The 18,952-nt window shown below is 37.7% G+C and overlaps 1 protein-coding gene across 3 annotated transcripts in view; it reads right to left on the bottom strand.

The window, feature by feature from the left end:
• Alh (coiled coil domain containing protein Alhambra) overlaps positions 1-18,952 on the bottom strand; it is a 294,506-nt gene that overhangs the window by 60,520 nt on the left and 215,034 nt on the right. For all 3 annotated transcript variants that reach the window (XM_090391968.1, XM_090391969.1, XM_090391970.1), the window contains 3 exons: positions 14,964-15,093; positions 14,764-14,858; positions 8,737-8,993 (listed from right to left, as the gene is read on the bottom strand). In XM_090391968.1, the coding sequence (XP_090248094.1) occupies positions 8,737-8,993; positions 14,764-14,858; positions 14,964-15,093 (482 nt within the window). The remainder of the gene's footprint in view (positions 1-8,736; positions 8,994-14,763; positions 14,859-14,963; positions 15,094-18,952) is intronic.

The raw sequence follows: 18,952 nt of genomic DNA, 5'->3' as shown, positions 1-18,952 counted from the left end.
AAATGTAAATAATCCCAATGGGAATTGTATATGCTCTCTGCCAAATAAGGGAATATTCTAGAAGGTGAAGTATTAAGGCAATACCTTGCCACTAGTAAACAGTATATTTTTAGCTCTATGTAAAGACGTCAAATTTTGTGTGTTTTACATGGAAACGCTCAAGGTCAGTGCTAGGTGGACCGACAAAAGCTTCAAACGAATGTCCGCTACCAGAATGAATAGGATTTAGGGAGTGTTGGAGAAAAACAAAGGAAGGGTCAGTCTGAGAAAAGGATCAAGGGATTTCAATGAAATGTTGGGGGTCACGTATCTCCGTGCAAGGATTCGCAAGTGACCGAATAAAAAGAGTTCACGAAAAGATCACAACATCAGTTTTCCAGAAATTTTCATCAGTGATCCAGAGGTTGTCGGTTAGTAGTCGACAGTTAACCCGTCAGATGTATGTCATACGGATCGCGAATTCAGGAGAAATCATGGCAGTGATCTAAAAGAAAAATGACAAGGAGCCGATCCACCAGACAAAACAGATATTTGATGACGAATTGAAGAGTCTTCGCCGGGAGCTGTCAACCAGAGGGAAGAAATTGCTCTGTTAGTCCAACACGCATGCAAGCATTCCACAAGCCGATAATCTTTGTCTGAAGTGTGGTGAGTACAGCGTCCCAGAACAGTCAGTAAATCTATCGTGGCATAAACAGGGAGAGAAAAACCTGACACGGAAGAAAAGGGAACAGAAGTCCAGTTCGAAGCCAAGTGCACAGTGGGTAGCAGCTATAAAGTGAGTTGACCCGTTTATTCAATTTTCTTGAGATTTTAAGAGAACTTTTATTAGCAGACTGTAAAGCAGAGGCTGATCTAAATAGGCATATTTAACAGTTGAAGATTATAAAGTAATTAATTGTCAGGAATTTGTAGTTGAAATAAGTCATAGTGTAACTGTGTGCTGAATTGGTGAAACTTACCTATAGAATATTCCCAGAATAGAAAGGAAGGAGCAATTGTGTGTAAAAGACATTGTCTATGTGTTCGATGAATAAGAGTTAACAATTAAGTAATAAGTACCATTGCTCAGTATAAATAATTTATGTTATATTAAGAAAATTAGTTAAATATGTGATGATTTGTGGGAGTAAAATACAAGAACTTAACTAATTTATTTATACAGATTTGAATTGAGATGTTTTTTTTCTATTACTGAAAAAAATGCAGTAAATTTGTCTTATGTGAATTAAATTTTGTTGTTTAAATATTAAATAAGTGTCGCCTGATTCTTAATTATTTGACGCACTGTTCCGAAGAAATATTAGAGCCTATTAGCAGGAACCCAAGAGAAAGGATAGATAGTAGACCACGACTGCAGATACTAATTAAATTAGGGATATTCTGAGGGTAAATGGAAAACCACTGGATGCATTTTTACACTTCTTGTTAATAGAAAACGAACATCAGTGGTGCTGCTTTTAATCAAATAAATTTTCTGGTGTTCGAAGAATAAGAAGTGCAGAAGGCAGTTTAGCGTAAGGAGATATTAAAGATATACCAAAGAGTGATAAGAAAGAATAGTTAGAAGTACATAACAAAAGTTGCATGAAACCATACAAATACATACAGAGATTTTACGTACCATGTATTTTAATCTATTGTGATATATACTAAGATAGAATTAGAGAAAGTCTTAAAAGTGGAATTTGTTAATATTATTTAAGCCTCACTTTACTGTTTAGAGTGATTGTGAGTCACCAGATAGAAATTAAGTAACAATTCTTAGAAGGTATACTACTACATGTGTCCAGCGTAACACCGACGGCAGTAGCTTATGCGGAAGGTACGTCAACGCAAATTCTGTGAATACAAGAGCATAACAGCAAAGGATGAACCCAATGGGAGAAAAGATATAGGTCATGTGCAAAAGGGACTCCAAAAAAGGGGGGTGCTCGATCCAAGAATATAAGGGGATGAGCACTGTATCGACTTGTCTTTTCGTTTTCCTGGTTCGGAAGTTAGCCGGTGGTTCGAGTGAGGGGAATGAAGCATCAGTGCTATGACGACGGACGACGAGTTTTCCTGAGAATGCTGTACTATTCCACGCAGAGCTGAAGGGGAAAATTCCAACCCTAGCAGAGAAGTCCCATCGAAAGAAATAGAGATGTTTCCTGAGACGCAAAAAAAATCGAGTCTGTGATTGGCAGTAAATATGAAGATAGCGTAGCCCTACGCTGGCATAAGGACAACCAATATACAAGAGGTAACCAGACATACAAGTGGTGCTGAAAGACTTCATGAAAAATTTCGGTAAAGTAGAATTACTCTATTTTGTGTTTAGAATTCCTTAGAAGAGAGAGAATTATATGTGAATGTAAATTATGAACATTATTCTAAAGAACTTTGTGGACAGACTCTAATTAGATAGTTAACCTCCTTCTGAGAATAAGAATTGTTTGGAAGAAATCTTTTGTGTTGTATGTGACTGAATTAACTTAACGAGATTAGGATTTGGATTTTTAGTAACTGAGAAACATTAGAATGTTTATTTATATTATCGTATGACTAGCTTGCAGAAGGGAATTTTAGCTTAACATCATATCATTTGCAATCTATCCCAATTTTCAATTACTGTGTTTTACGATGCTTTATAACCTTTGATTTAATTTAGAGTATATTAATCTCTTAACTCGAGTTTCCTTATTTGATATTGAGTCAAATTGAATGTATGAATTTTTTTGTGTATTTTGTTTTGCTATTCCAATAAACATGTCGTATTTACTTAAACCTGAATCATGCCTAATTGCGATTCCAGAACCTCTTTTGGCAGGAAGGAATTAGAAAGTGTATATAATTATAGATTTAGGTCACGAATGCAGTCTGAATCTATACAGCCGTATTAAAGTAAAATATTGTGTAAGAGAGCCTCAGAATCTAGTATTGTCTCCCTGAGTAAGGATTTTTAAATTCTAAAGAAGTGAATTAACAATTGAAGGAAAGAATAGAAAGATATAAATCAGTAAAATATAGAGAAAGCAACGACGTAACAGAACTAAATCCATGTGCAGATTTAGTCTCCTCGGGTTAGAGGGGATAAAGAAGTTGGAAAGGCTGTAAAGAAGAGTCACAAAAATTACATTGGGATTATGGAATGTATATTATGAGGACAGATTGAGAGAATGTGGACTACAACTACAGACTCTGGTTAACAGAAGAAAGACAGGTAATATAATAGAGGTCTATATACTTCTGAATGGGTGTTACAGGATATCATCTGATGAATTTTTCGGTTATATGGAAGGTGAGGAGAGAACACAGTTAAATTCCACTGGGGCATTCATGGAAGTTAAATTTATTTGCAGTCAAGAAAGGGGTAAGAGCTAAGTTTTTCTCCCGGAGAGCAGTGAGTGAGTGAGACAGAGAATTTTTTTTTTCATGTTATTAAAATTCCTAATTACAGCAGAACTGGAACAATTTGCAGAAATGATGTGGGAAAAAAAAAAAAAAAAAACCCAGTAGTGCGAAGAAGCTGTAACAAATCTAGAAGACCGTATTTGGAGTCACTCTCAGTAATGAAGCATTCTCCTCTCAACAACTATGGGAAAATTAATGCAAATTAATTTGCCAAAAACTTTTTAAAGACTTCAGATGAATGGTCACAGATGCCTACTACTAGTTATAAATAGTATCAATACATTATAAACATAAAGCGCATTTATGTTAATTGTTACTTTAAATCTCCAATAAGAAAGAAAATGGTATCACAGCAGGCAATCAGGAACTCTAATACTTTTGGTTACTAAAGACATTCAGAAACATCCAAGAAACAGTGAATTCAAACTCACAAGATGCAAGCCTAAGATAAATCCAGGCAATGACATTAAATATGAAAAATTTTTCCGACTCACTTCACACTTTTAATAAACACAGTAATGGTTTTTTTTTTTGAGGCTTTAGAAAAAGCAACTGACACAATGAAAAAGGAAATATTGGTCATGGTTGGGGATCTAAATAGTAGAGTACGAAATGATTATGAGACATACAAAAATATTTTGGGAAAATTTGGAGAAAAGAGCAAAGCTAATAATAATGGCAAATATCTGTTGGATTTCTGCTCAGGACATGGACTGGTTATTATGTGCACAAATTCACATGGAGAGAAGAGGCAAGGAATAAAAAAAGTCTCATTGACTATGTTATTGTTGATAGTGATGTTTTCTCCCTGGTGCAGGACACCAGAGTGTACAGAGGATTTGAAATTAGAAGTGATCAGTATTTAGTCTTGAGCAGGATAAAATTGAATTTCATATTAAAAACAATGATATGTAAGAAAGTTTTAAAGCAAATAAAAGTTGAGCAGCTCTCAGATGTGAACTGTAGACTAAAATACACAAAGATTATTGAAGAAAAAATGAAAGAGTTTGAGAACAGGAATCAAACCTTGGAGATTCAGTGGCAAGCCTTGAAAAAAGCCCTGATTGATTCAGCTAGAGAGGCATGTGGTGAAGTTGTCTGCAAGGATAGAAAAATCAGAACTCCATGGTGGACACAGGAAGTTAAACAGGCAGTGAAGGAAAAGTTGAAAGCATATCAAACGTTCCTGGCAAATAAGTCAGCTTATGCTCTTAGAGAATACAGAGACAAATGCAAGAATGCTAAACACTGTGTAAAACAAGCTAAACAAAAGTCATGGGAGGACTTTGGCAAGAATACAGAAAATAAACATCAAGAAGGTGGCAAAATATTCTGCAGGTTATTGAAGAAGCTTATGAACGGAGGAAAGAGTGCTGTAAACGGAGTTAGAGATGATAAAGGTGACATGAAAACGGGAGAAAAAGATATGCTTGAAGTATGGAGTGGCAAGCATATTAATTACTTCGAAAAAAACTGCTAAATGAAACAAACAGTGATGACAGCACAGTGGTAAAAAACGCTGACCATGCATGCAGTCAGGAATACATATCCATACTTGAAGTAGAAAAAGCCATCAAAGGCTTGAAATGTGGAAAGGCAGCAGGAGTAGATGATATTCGACCAGAAATGCTGAAGTATGGTGGTATAAGAGTCTTACAGTGGCTGCACTGCATAGTTCAGAAAGCCTGGACAGAGGGACGAATTCCCGATGATTGGAGTAGAGCTCTCATAGTACCCATATATAAAAAGGGAAATAAAACTGAATGTGAGAATTACAGAGGTATTTCCCTACTGAGTGTTCCTGGCAAGATCTATGCAAGTATACTTGAGAAACGGTTGAGAAGAATTGTGGAAGAAAAGCTGGGTGAAGAACAAGCTGGATTCAGGCCATATAGAGGGCTGTCAGGATCAGATCTTCACTTTACGACAAATAGTCGAGAAAGCATGGGAATATAACAAAGATCTGTATTTAAGTTTTGTCGATTTGGAAAAGGCATATGACAAGGTGCCAAGAGAGAAGCTATTCAATACGCTACATGTTATATGGTGTCAATGGAACATTATATAAAGCAATACTTAGTCTTTATTTGAGTTGTAAGTCAGCAGTTAGAATTGAAGGAAGTACAGGAAGATGGTTTAATGTTAAACCTGGTGTGAAACAAGGATGTACATTATCCCCTCTGTTATTCATTATTTATATGGATCGCATTATGAAGGTAAGTGGTATTAAACATGATATCAAAATTGGAGATGTTAATGTTAGCTCTTTGCTTTATGCGGATGATGTTATACTTCTAAATAAATCCACTACAAGTCTGCAAGATTCTCTGACTAAATTGAATAACTGTTGTAATAGATATGGTATAAAGGTCAGCAATAAAAAGACAAAGACAATGAAAATAGGCAGAATCAATGAAAATGTCAACTGTGTTGTGAATGGAAAACCTGTGAAATAAGTAAAATATTTCAGCTACTTAGGCACGATTTTAAGTGAAGATGGTAAATTAAATATGGAAATAGACAACAGAATCAGCAAAGCTGGTATGGTGGGAAGTCAACTGAATAAATTCATATGGAATAAGACAGAAATTAGTCGGAACACTAAATTAGCTGTATACAAGACAGTGTTCAAACCGGTTTTAACTTATGGATCTGAGAGCTGGGTCAGAAGTAAAATACTTGACCAAAGACTAGAGACCGCAGATATGAGAGTCCTGAGAAAGATTAGAGGCGTGAACAGATGGCATCAATGGCAATATCATATTAAAAATGAGGATATTAGGAAAGAACTTGACATTGTCAGCATCCCGGAATGTGTTAGCAGAGCTAATCTCAGGTAGTATGGTCACTTAAACAGAATGGGCGAAATTTTCTGCCAGGTTGACAGCAAAACGACCCAGAGGAAGACCAAGATACAGGTGGATTGATGCAGTACAAAAGTGCCTTAGACGAGAGAAATATAAGATCTGATAATGTTGGAGGCTTGACAAGTAACAGACTGATTTGGAGGAAAATTATAGATAGGAAGTTAATAATGATGTAATTTTTTTTTCATGTAGTACTATCATATCCTGTACACCCCCTTGAGGGTACATGGCAGGAATTTGATGATGAGTAATGGTATTGCACTTGACAATAAAAATTGTCTATCACCTAATGACATTCACAAGCATTCATCCACTTGTTGTTAGGCCTGTTAAAACAAGAACAGCTGCTGTCCAACATCCCTTTACATTACAACTGCAAACTCATCAAACTTGCTTCTCCTCTTCCTCACTCTGCAAGAGTATATCATCCAGGTGGTAACATTGCGGGAATGAAGGAACCAACAGCTTATACAGGAATTGTGGTGAATGAAGCGGAGGTGAATAGTTTATTACAAAATCTATAGTCTATTGCTCAATGTCAACACATCAATGGGATTGAATGGTATAACAGCTCGTGTCGCACGTGAAGCGGCTAAAGAATTGTCAGTGTCCTTGACCATTTTGTTTAAATTGAGTCTCGGGTCTGGGTTAGTATCGAGGGGGTGGAAGGAGGGGAAAATAGTTACACTGTATAAAGGCGGTTGAAAGACTGCTATTGTAAATTTCCAACCGATCAGCATATACGAAATCATTGTCAAGGTCTTGGAGAAAATAGTCAAGAGGAAAATATAGGAATGGATAGATGAAAATGGGATACTGTATGGGGGACAGCATGGTTTTGTGAAGGGTAGATCATGCTCAGTAACTTGCTCACATTGTATAACATAGTGATGGCTGAACTGGATAAGGATAATGGGTTTAACAGTGATTCTACTGGACCTTGCTAAGGCCTTTGACAGGATACCACATGGAATTCTAATCAGTAAACTGCAGCATATGGGGATGGATACAGGGTTGGTGAGATGAATAGGAGGGTGGTTGATGGAGAGATATCAGATTGTGGTTTACTCAGGAGTAGAGTCCAAAAGATGACCTGTGACTAGTGGTGTGCCGCAGGGTTCTGTTCTTGAACCACTACTGTTTAATTTGCTCATTAACAATATAGGAAAGGATCCGAGAGGAACTGTTCATTTGTTTGCTGATGATGCAAAGTTGGGTAAAGCAATAGTGAATGCATGAGGTGTCAACATTTTGCAGGATGATTTGGACAGTTTGGAGGACTGGGCTAAGGAGAATGGATGTCAATTTAATGTGGCAAAGTGTAAGGTGATGCATTTTGGGGTGAAAAGATTAGCAGCGGTATACCACATTGGTGGAACTGTACTCCAGGAGATTGATGAGGCCAGGGACTTGCGAGTGTTGGTGGTTAGGGAGTTAGCGTTTAGGGGCACATCGCAAAAGTGGCTAAAACAGCTCATCAAATCACCTGGTTGCTGAAATATACTTTGACGAGCAGAGACAAACAGGTTATTGTTCCTCTGTATTGAGCCTTGATAAGACCACATCTAGACTACTATGCCCAGATTTGGGCGCCGGGGTTTCTTCTTGATGGGAAGGAGGTGGAGAGAATCCAGAGACAAGTGACCAAGATGATAGCAGGTCTATGGAATGAACCTTATGAGAACAGGTTGAGGATTTGTGAGTTGCAGAAATTGGTTGATAGGCAGAAAAGGGGTGATATGATTGAGACATTCAAATTACTGAAGGGTTTTTATAAGAGTAATTCAGAAAATATTTTTGAGAATAGGACTGGTGGTGGTGGGAGGACTAGGGACTATTCATGGAAGCCGGGTAAGAGTGTGGTTAGCAAGGGTGTTCGAGCTAGGTTTTTACTTGGAGAGTGATGAATGAGTGGAATAAGCTGCCAGAGTCTGTTGTGGGTGCCATGACTGTAAATGAGTTCAAAGAGAAGTATGATAGATACCGTATGAATGTTCAATTCTTGACATGATGTTAGGGCTTCCCTCGATGAGTCTAAGGACTCCTTGGAGTTGCCTGTAATAATAATAATAATAATTTATTCCATCTACCACTGTCCACTGAAATAGCCTTCCTCATGATCTACACCTCACACATGACACTGATGTGCTAAAGGTTCCTCTCAAGTAGTATAAAAACTTGGCCAAATGTCCCACATCAACATTATTTTAATATTATCTTTTTAAACCTTTCAAGCCACCAAACACAACATAAAAGAAGTGTAACTATTAAAAAAATAAGATATAATACATTTAAAGGAAAACAGTTTCTGAAACCTTATTTATGGACATTCAATATTTATGAGCTTTCAGTATGGAATTCAGCCAAAAAAAAAAAATCTCAAAAATAGTTTAATTTTTTAATGATTAATATAAAACTGCATTTTCATTCATTAAAAAAACAATCAGAAAGTAATACATTCACATTTACTCACTTGTGCACTATGCATGATGCCATTTTCTAATGACAGATAACCACCAAAGCGATTGGTTGTGCCATTAGGAGATGTGGTAGTGGTAGTTGTACCAACTGTCAGTGGAGGATATACTGAGACACTGTTGTTCAATGGCAAAGCAAGTCGAGCATTGGCAGCTAACAAGTGGTCCCTACGAGCAATGAGATCATTAACATGTTCCTCCAGTCTCTGGTTCTCTGATCGAAACTGATGAAGGCAGTTTAAAAGCGATGCAACTGAAAATGACACATTAAAAAAATAAAAATCAATCAATCAGAAGCTTAAGACTTTATGTGAATTGTACAAAAAATAAAATAATATACTTGAGGTTGTATCATAAGTCAAAAACTGCAAGGCATTCATAAAATAATTATCCCTCTCAAAACAGGACATTCCATGTTAATTTTCTTTTCTTTAGGGCTACATGGTGTGTAGTGTTTGTAGAGAGCTCCTGAACAGATAAGTATTATTTTAAGTAATAATTGGCAAATTTGCTTGAATCTTATGTAGTATTATTTACTTTTCGTATCTTAGCGTGTCTGTGATTTTTGTGTGTTTTCTGAGTTATTTCAATTAGTAATTTGATAGATACGATTATTAGCGGCACATGGTGCCGACAAGAAGGAATAAAATGGTGTCCAGATCGCCATCTTTGTCCAAAAATTTTAATATAAAGGATTTTATTCAGTGTACCGTTTGTGAAATGTATGCTTTGAGGAGAGTGGTTGGAGTCTGGTTAGACAATGATAGTGGAGTGAATGTGTGCAGAAAGTGTAAGGAATGCGAGGATTTAAAGTGTGTTTCAGGTTGTGAGAGTGATATCGTCGTTGAAAGTGAGAATGTAGAAAATAGTGATATGCGAGGTATGAATATGATATTTGAGAGGTAGTACCAGATAGCTGTGAGAGTGGCATTGAAAGTGAGAATGAAGGTAAAAATACAGAACGAATGATGAATTAACGGATAATAAAAATGATGAGACAGATGCAATGAGTGTGATGTCACGGTTACCCAGAGCGATACAAATCAGCAGCCGGAGCATTGGCAAAAATGTTTACCGAGCGTACCAACTAATAAACGGCAAAAGTACATACATACATCTTCAAGGCCCACTCTTCCTAATTGGGTTGTGGGGGCAAAAGCTGCAAGAGGAACTTCCAATGGTCACAATCCTCTGCCACCAAGTTCAGGTGTTCTGATGGGATTCCCAAACGTGTCCACCCAAGGTTTTGGATATAATCTATCCAGCGAGTCCTTGGCCTCCCACCCTCTGGATTGGCAAAGAGGGCCTGCTGAGGGAGCCTCTCTTGTGGCATTCTGACCAGGTGACCGTACCAGCGTAACTGTGATCTCTCAACATGAAGAAGCAGTGGTTGAGTATTGCAGGTTTCCCGAATTGAAGAGCTTCTGACTCTGTCGAGTTTTGTCAGCCCCGTAACCCCTCGAAGGAACCTCATTTCAGCCGCTTGGATTCGTGTTCACATTCTTTCGGTCATTACCCAACTCTCATGACCATAGGTGAGGATGGGGACATAGACTGTATTGAAGACAGCCAGCTTTGCCTTCTGGCTTAACTCCCGCTTCAATACTACTGAACGGCCAAGCTCCCGCAATATTGAGCTTGCTAAGCCAATTCGAGTATCTAGCTCTACGTCCCTTTTTCCATCATTCGTAAATATGGACCCAAGGTATTTAAACTTCTCCACCTGTCTTACTGGGATTCCGCTTACATTTAGAGTGCACTGGGATGGTTGTCTTGAGACCACAAACGTTTCAGTTTTGGCCACACTGATCTTCATTCCGACGTTTGCACAAACAGCTACAAACCTATCCAGCGTCCGCTGGAGGTCATCTGTGGAAGAGCTAAGCAGAACTAGGTCATCTGCAAAAAGCAGACGTCCAATGCTACATTTTCCAATTCTGACACACTCACTGCCTCGGCTGTGCCTATCAATCCAGTCCATAAATATTATGAAAAGGAGGGGTGACAGAACACACCCTTGGCAGAGGCCAACGGAGACTGTGAAAGGTTCAGACTTTGTGCTGTTTACCCTGACACAAAACTCTGGGCATTCATACAGGGACTTGATGGCAGCTAATAGTTGACCATACACTCCATACTCCTGTACTACTTGCCAAAGCTTATCCCGAGGAACCCGGTCATATGCCTTCTCCAAGTCCACAAAACAAGCATAGACATTCTTGGCATATTCCCAGGATTTCTCAAAGACTTGCCTTAAAGTGAATATTTGGTCAGTTGTGCTTCTACCAGGACGAAAGCCACATTGTTCTTCCTGGAACTTTGACTCAACTATGCTCCTGCACCGTCTTTCCAAGCACTTAGCATACACTTTCTCAGGCAGGCTGAGCAGAGAGATGCCACGATAGTTACTGCAATCCTTCTGGTCTCCCTTCTTAAAGACTGGTATTATTATGCCTGTCTGCCATTGCTTTGGTGTTCGCCCAGATATCCAAGCAGCCTGACACACTCGAGTCAGCCAGAGAACACCGTCTCGATTTAAGGCTTTTAGCATTTAGGGCCGAATTTCATCATAGCCAGCAGCCTTGTCCGATTTTAGCGATTTTATTGCTAAATGGACCTCTTCTGCTGTGAGACTAGTCATTGCCCCAATCAGCACCTCTTGGATGTCCACAACTGCTGGGCCACCCGGGTTAAGAAGGCTCTCAAAGTATTCCCTCCATCTGTGGAGGATAACGGCAAAAGTATGATAAGAAAAATAAGAGTATGGTGGGAGGAGTGTTATTGATGATAGCTAATGAGCTGCAGCCAAGAATAGAAGTGGAACTGCAGGATATAGAAAAGAGCACATTTGAGGCTATTTGGTGTGAGATTGAAACGAGCAGAACAAAATATACAGTTGGGTGATGCTATAGACTAGGTGATGGAATAGATGGTGGAGATAGTATGCATAAGGAAATAGAAGAAATGAGTGGAAGGAGGGTAATTATTATGGGAGATTTCAACTATGGTAACACTGATTGGAAGGAAGAGAGGACACATGGGAGGAGGGAATTGATCCCTTAATCCCTTAATAACCACATAAAATGCGGTTATTAAGGGATAACTATCTGCGACAGCATGTAATGGAAAATACTAGGGATCAGAGAGTGCTTGACCTAGTAATTGCATCTGAGAATTTGGCTGTAATGAATATGACCACATTGCCACCAATTGGTGAGAGTGAACTTGGGAGGTGGCTAAAGGTGTTGAATTTACAATTAAGACAGGGTACATGTGGAATTACCGGGCTGGTAAGTATGACAAGCTTAGGAGTTTGATTGGTTCAGTGCCATGGCATGTAAAACTGCAAGGGCTGAATGTTGATAGTGCATGGGAGGTGGTTAAGAAGTGTTTGCAGGAGGCAATGGCTGACTGTATACCTAGAGTCCGAATAATAAATCAAGTAGGGGTTAAATGGATGAATAACACCATTAAGATTGAGCTGCAAAAAAAGAAACAACTGTGGAGGGAATTTAAGGAGATAGGTGACCTGCAGGCATATGAACGGTATAAAGCACAGGTCAGAAGGGTAATGAGTGTGGTAAGAAAAGCAAAAGCAGATTATGAAAGAACATTAACCATTCAAGCTAAATAGAATCTCAAACAGTTTTTTTCGATATGTTGCAATTAAAAGAAAAAATGTATATGGCAGAATGATTTTAAAGAATGCCGATGGTAGGGAGGTAACCAAATCAGTTGATATAGTGGAATTACTGAGCGAGCGCTTTGCAAGAGTATATCATCCATGTGGTGCCATTGCAGGAATGAATGAACCAATAGCTTATACAGGAATTGTGGTGAATGAAGTGGAAGTCAATAGTCTATTACAAAACCTCAATGTCAATACATCTGTGGGATTGGATGGTATACCAGCTCGTGTCGTATGTGAAGCAGCTAAAGAATTGTCAGTGCCCTTGACCATTTTATTTAATTTGAGACTCAGGTCTGGGTTAGTCCCGAGGGGGGGGGGGAATAGTTCCACTGCATAAAGGAGGTTCCAAGACTGCTGTTGTAAATTACCGACCGACCGATCAGCATATCAGGAATCGTTGTCAAGGGGAAAATACAGGATAGATGCAGTGGATAGATGAAAATGGGATACTGTATGGGAGACAGCATGGTTTTGTGAAGGGTAGATCATGCCTCAGTAACTTGCTAACGTTTTATAACACAGTGATGGCTGAACTGGATAAGGGTAATGGGTTTACAGTGATTCTACTGGACCTTGCTAAGGCCTTTGACAGGATACTACATGGAATTCTAATCAGTAAACTGCAACATATGGGGATGGATATAGGGTTGGTGAGATGGATAGGTGGGTGGTTGATGGAGAGATATCAGATAGTGGTTTATTCAGGAGTAGAGTCCAAAAGACGACCTGTGACTAATGGTGTGCCGCAGGGTTCTGTTCTTGGACCACTACTGTTCAATTTGTTCATTAATGATATAGGAAATGATCTGAGAGGAAGTGTTCATTTGTTTGCTGATGATGCAAAGTTAGGTAGAGCGATAGTGAGTGCACAGCATGTCAAAATTTTGCAGGATTATTTGGATAGTTTGGGGGACTGGGCTAAGGAGAATGGATGTCAATTTAATGTGGCAAAGTGTAAGGTTATGCATTTTGGAGTGAAAAGATTAGCAGCAGTATATCAGATTGGTGGAACCGTACTCCAGGAGATTGAAGAGGCCAGGGATTTGGGCGTGTCAGTGGATAGGGAGTTGAAGTTTACGGGGGCACATCGCAAAAGTGGCTAAAACAGCTCATCAAATCACCTGGTTGCTGAAATATACTTTGACGAGCAGAGACAAACAGGTTATTGTTCCTCTGTATTGAGCCTTGATAAGACCCCATCTAGACTACTATGCCCAGATATGGGTGACAGGGTTTCTTCTCAATGGGGAGGAGGTGGAGAGGATCCAGAGACGAGTGATCAAGATGATAGCAGGTCTATGGAATGAACCTTATGAGAACAGGTTGAAGATTTGTGGGTTGCAGAAATTGGTTGATAGGCGGAAAAGGGGTGTATGATTGAGACATTCAAATTATTGAAGGGTTTCTATAAGATTAATTCAGAAGATATTTTTGAGAATAGGGCTGGTAGTGGGAGGACTAGGGGCCATACATGGAAGCTGGGCAAGAGTGTGGTTAGCAAGGGTGTTAGAGCTAGGTTTTTTATTTGGAGAGTGGTGAATGAGTGGAATAAGCTGCCAGAGTCTGTTGTGGGTGCCACGACTGTAAATGAGTTCAAGGAAAGGTATGATAGATACTGTGTGAATGTCAAATAGTTGTTCTTGACATGATGTTAGGGCCTCCCTCGATGAGTCTATCGACTCCTTGGAGTTGCCCATAATAATAATAATTTATGTGCACTTCACATATAACATCTCTAAGAGTATATGAGTTGATTTGTGGAAAGTATTTTGTTATGTCTGGCATATACTGAATTAACAAGAATCACCCACCCACACAGAGGCAATCCCCGTCTTATGTAAATTTGGACTTACACCTTTCAGGTGTAACTCTGAAAGGGCTAGAAAAATGGATACGCAATAACAGGATACTGGAGGGCCACTCTATTACACCATAGCAAATACAAGTATGCAAGACATTTTCTCGAATCTGCCTCAACTGTGAAAAATTTTCCAAACCTCAACAAATTTGGGAAGCATACATTTTAAGATCATCAGCCCAATGGCCAAGATGACCCAATTTAGCTCACTAAGGGCACTGTTTAAGACCCTATGCCCAACTTCTGTTGTTTTTTTTCTGCCTCATTTGCCCAGTGTTAGTGCCTGCTTGCACATATCATTGTTTCTGTGATTCCTGATGATGGTAATGTAACACTGCCAAAATATAGGAAGGTATTAACTAAATTTTTTATAATTAATATCCTATATATGTTATTTCCTGAAAAATTTAAAAGCTATGTACAACCAACGCATAAGCTTATCTATAAGAATTACATTAATAGGATAACACTTACTGTCAAAATGTTGAGCTTGTTCCATTAAAAACTGCAATCCTTGTTCCCACTGTCGTTCTAATAACTGGTCTAAAGTTTGAGGAACAGTTGGAGGTCTGCAAAAGGCAAGAAACAATTGTCATTTAATACACAGCATAAATTCATTAATATACTGGAGTATATCAGTACATTTCAAGAAAAAAAGCAGTAATCTGAATTACATATTGTGGTCCAAAGATTGTCTCTCTGTCACTTTGGTTCCAAGATGTGCTGGTTTGGAGGGAAGAATTACGGGTGATGGAACTGCTGCAGGTACAGAAACAGACTCTTCTGGGTTGGAAATTTCTTGATCTACAGTGTGAAGGAGAGATTGCATATATAATTTCATGTTTTACATCAAAAAGGAAGCATACAGTTGTAAAGCACTTTAATATGATAATCCTTTAACATTAAACAATGATTCACATTAGGTATGAATTACAAACATAAGCCAAAATTATTAAAAATTATTAGAAGCAAATAGAAATTCTAGTACACCTTCATTGGGTGTGCAGATATTGTCCAATCTCTTATTTGTTAGGTTTCTGACCAGTCTGACTATCAAGCTGCTGGTCTCTTCCCTGCTGTTTTTACTCATCTAATACTTGCCTATTTTCATACCAAATTTGCCAAGGCAATTATTTAATTTGGCCAAAGATTCTTTGAAGACTTGCAGCATATAAGGTCATCCAAATGGATAACTATGCTTCATATTTCCTACCTGAAATATTATGTTCAATCCCACTCTCCTTAATAATATGAACCAAACAGATTATAAAGACTAAGAAAGAAAGAATACACACAACCTTCTCTTTTAACTTGATTTAATCAAACCATCTTTCTGTACATCCAACAATTCTAACTGACAATCTGTGACAAAAATATAGCTATTTTGTGCAAGGTTCCATTTATATTAAACAAGCATAGTATTTTAAACAGTTTTTCTTTTAGTAGTAACACATGATGTTTTGAGAATATAATAACATCTATTTAAAGTCCCATTATATATCAGAAGATAAACATCTGGCTTTGACAATCCCTATTAAGTCTAAATCCAACCTGTTCTTCACAAATGTTCTCTTCAATTTTTCTTAGTCTTTTCTCACATATGTCTGCAATATATCTTGCCTGGAATACCCATTAAGAAAAATTCACCATCCTCATAAAATGTTTTGTACTATATAAAATCTTTTTATGTGACCAGAAGCATACCACTACATAAGAAAGATGATATGAAGGCGTGCAAGAACTATTAGTTTAATATCTCATGGAAGTGAAATTTTATTGAAGATCATGCTAAATAGGATTGAGGCCAAAGTTGAGGTAGAGATGCCCAAGGAACAAGCAGGGTTTAGGAAAGGTAAGGGCACAGAGCTCAGATCATTTGCCTTAGACAGATCATAGAAAAATGTAAAGAATTCAGACTCCCTCTGGTAATGTGTTTCTTAGACTACTCCAAAGCTTTTGACTGTGTTGAGCATGTGAAACTGTGGGAAGTAATGAAAATAATAGGTTTTCCTCAACACGCTATCAGGTTGATAGCCAGCTTATATAGGGAGCAAGAAGCCACAGTAAGAACAGGTGTTGGATTGACTGACGTGCTTCAAGTTGGAAAAGGAGTTAAGTAAGGATGTTTACTTTCTCATCACTTGTTTAGTATATATGTGGAGGACATCATGCGTGAAGCATTGGCTCAGGACAGGAATTAGGATAGGAGGCAGATTGATCAGTAATCTGAGGTATGCTGATGATACAGTACTCTTTTGTAATGACATGGAAGAACTAGGACTAATTCTTAACAAAGTTAACAAGTTCAGTAATAACAGAGTACTTCAACTCAATCCTAGCAAGACAAAAGATTATGGTTCTCAAAGGAAATACAAACAGACAAGCTCTTGAAAAACAAGTGTACCTTAATGTGGAAAGAATTGAGGAAGTCAGCAAGTTTGAGGACCTGGTATCGATTATTAATGTGAAGAATTGCTGTTCAGAAGGTTAGGAATGGCAAAAACAACAGTCAGAGACCTGTCTAAAATATGGAAGGATTGATCTATCTCCATGGGAACAAAGTTGAGGATTTTGGATGCAGTTGTTTTTCCAACAGCAACTTATGGATGTGCGACTTGGAACCTAAAGAAGTCAGATAAGAAACAGATATCTACTTTTGAGATGTGGAGTCACAGAAGGCTGTTGAGGATATACTGAAAGGCATACAAATGAATGAGTGTGAGAAAAGATCAGCAGAACATTAAGGCTCCTTAAGTATATTAACAGAAGAAAGTTAGAATATTTTAGACACATTGAAGGAATGGGAGGACTTATCAGAAGAGTAACAGAAGGTAAAGTTCCTGGAAAAAGAGGAAGGGGTAGAACATCGATGAAATGGATGGATGGTGTGTGTGTGTGTGTGTGGAGTGACTGATCTTCAGAGTTGAGGCCGCCAGAAAAGCAAACAACAGAACTACATGGAGAGGCCTGGTGTGGCACATCACTGAACATCGGAATGACCATACAGCATCTGTAGATGTCCAGTGAACTTATAGATAGCAGTCAGAAGATTTACATGCGTATAAATCTTACCCCACTCATGTAAGATTTACCATGATAGGGTTTGGTGGGTGGGAAACATATAAAATTCTACTATCCCCCCCCCCCCCTTCAAATATAACATCTTGAATAAAATTTAATAAAAAGAATAACACAATTTCTATGGAAAACTTCCTGCAGAATTCAGTTATAATAATCATGGCATACTGTTCAGGATTCCTTTACGTTGCAATGTTAATAGTGCAAGTTATCCTGCTTATGCAGAGGAGGCAGAACTTATAAGAAATCAGGAAACTGGCTCTGCTAACACATTCTTGAAGGATGGGAGGTGGACTACAATAAATTCTTGGTCCACTTTTGCCTAAAAGAACTACCATGTGACAATAATCACATAGACTGGATTAAAAAAAATAATAAAAAACAACGTCGTCTTCATAACTGAAACCAATGTTATAAGCCAATTCCACCAAAAATCTTAAGATGAAATTGCTGCAGCCCATTCTTTCTTCATCATCATCATCATCATACATATCAAGGATTTAGACCTAGCATGGCCTGTTCCCGCCTTAGAAGTCATCATTGAATCGTTTAAGAGGACGTCCTGGTTTTCTTTTTCCTAATGGCTTGTACTTTAAGGCTTGTTTTGGTAATCTTTCTGTTTTCATTCTTTGAATGTGTTCCATCCATTTATGTTTATATTTTTTAATTTTTTCTATTACTGGTTCTTGGTTTAATTCTTTCATAATATCTTTGTTTCTTTTGTGATCAAATAGGGTATACTTTGCAGTTTTTCTCATAAACTTCATTTCTGCTGTTGTTAATCTTTGTTTGTCTTTTTGTTTTATTGTCCAGATTTCGCTTCCATACATTAAGACTGGTAAGGCTAATATATTGTATACTTTTAGCCTGGTTTGTTTTTGAACTAGGTTTGGTTTAAATATAGAGTTAACTACACCTGTTATTTTTAAATATTCTGCAATTTTTACGTTTATATCTTTTTCATTTTCATATGTGATCATACATCCTAGGTAGTTAAATGAATTCACCTGTTCTAAGATCTTGTTATCTATTACTATTTTAGTTCTTGCTGGATCTTTTCCTTTAAAGGCCATAGTTTTTGATTTTTCTGTTGATATTATCATACCATAATCTTTGGATATCTCATTTAGATTTAAAATAGCTTTCTGTAAGTTATCTTCAGAATTTGTAATTATTATTTGGTCATCTGCAAAGAGGAGAGTGTTAAAGTTAACTGTAGGTGAAAGTTTAATTCCTTGGTGTAAATTTTTACTCCACTTTATTATTATTTCATTTAAGTAGATATTAAAAAGAGTTGCTGAGAGGGGACATCCCTGTCGGACCCCTTGGTTTATCTCTCTTGTATATGATAGCTCGTGATTTAATCCTATTTGTATTTGATTATTTTCATATATACTTGTGATAGCTTTTAGGATATTATTTGGTATTTGTCTTTCTTTTAATATGTTAAATAATATGTTTCTTTTAACTTTGTCAAATGCTTTTTCGAAGTCAATAAATGCAATATGTGTTTCCAAATTATATTCTCTTCTTTTCTCTACTATTAATTTTAGGCAAAAGGCTGGGTGTATACATGACCATCCTT

Source organism: Typopeltis vanoorti, chromosome 4 (genome assembly GCF_054136105.1).
Source record: "Typopeltis vanoorti isolate ZY-2024b chromosome 4, IOZ_Tvanoo_1.0, whole genome shotgun sequence".
NCBI lineage: Eukaryota > Metazoa > Arthropoda > Arachnida > Uropygi > Thelyphonidae > Typopeltis > Typopeltis vanoorti.
The sequence above is the reverse complement of the archived record's forward strand: the minus strand, read 5'-3'. Positions and strand labels throughout refer to the sequence as shown.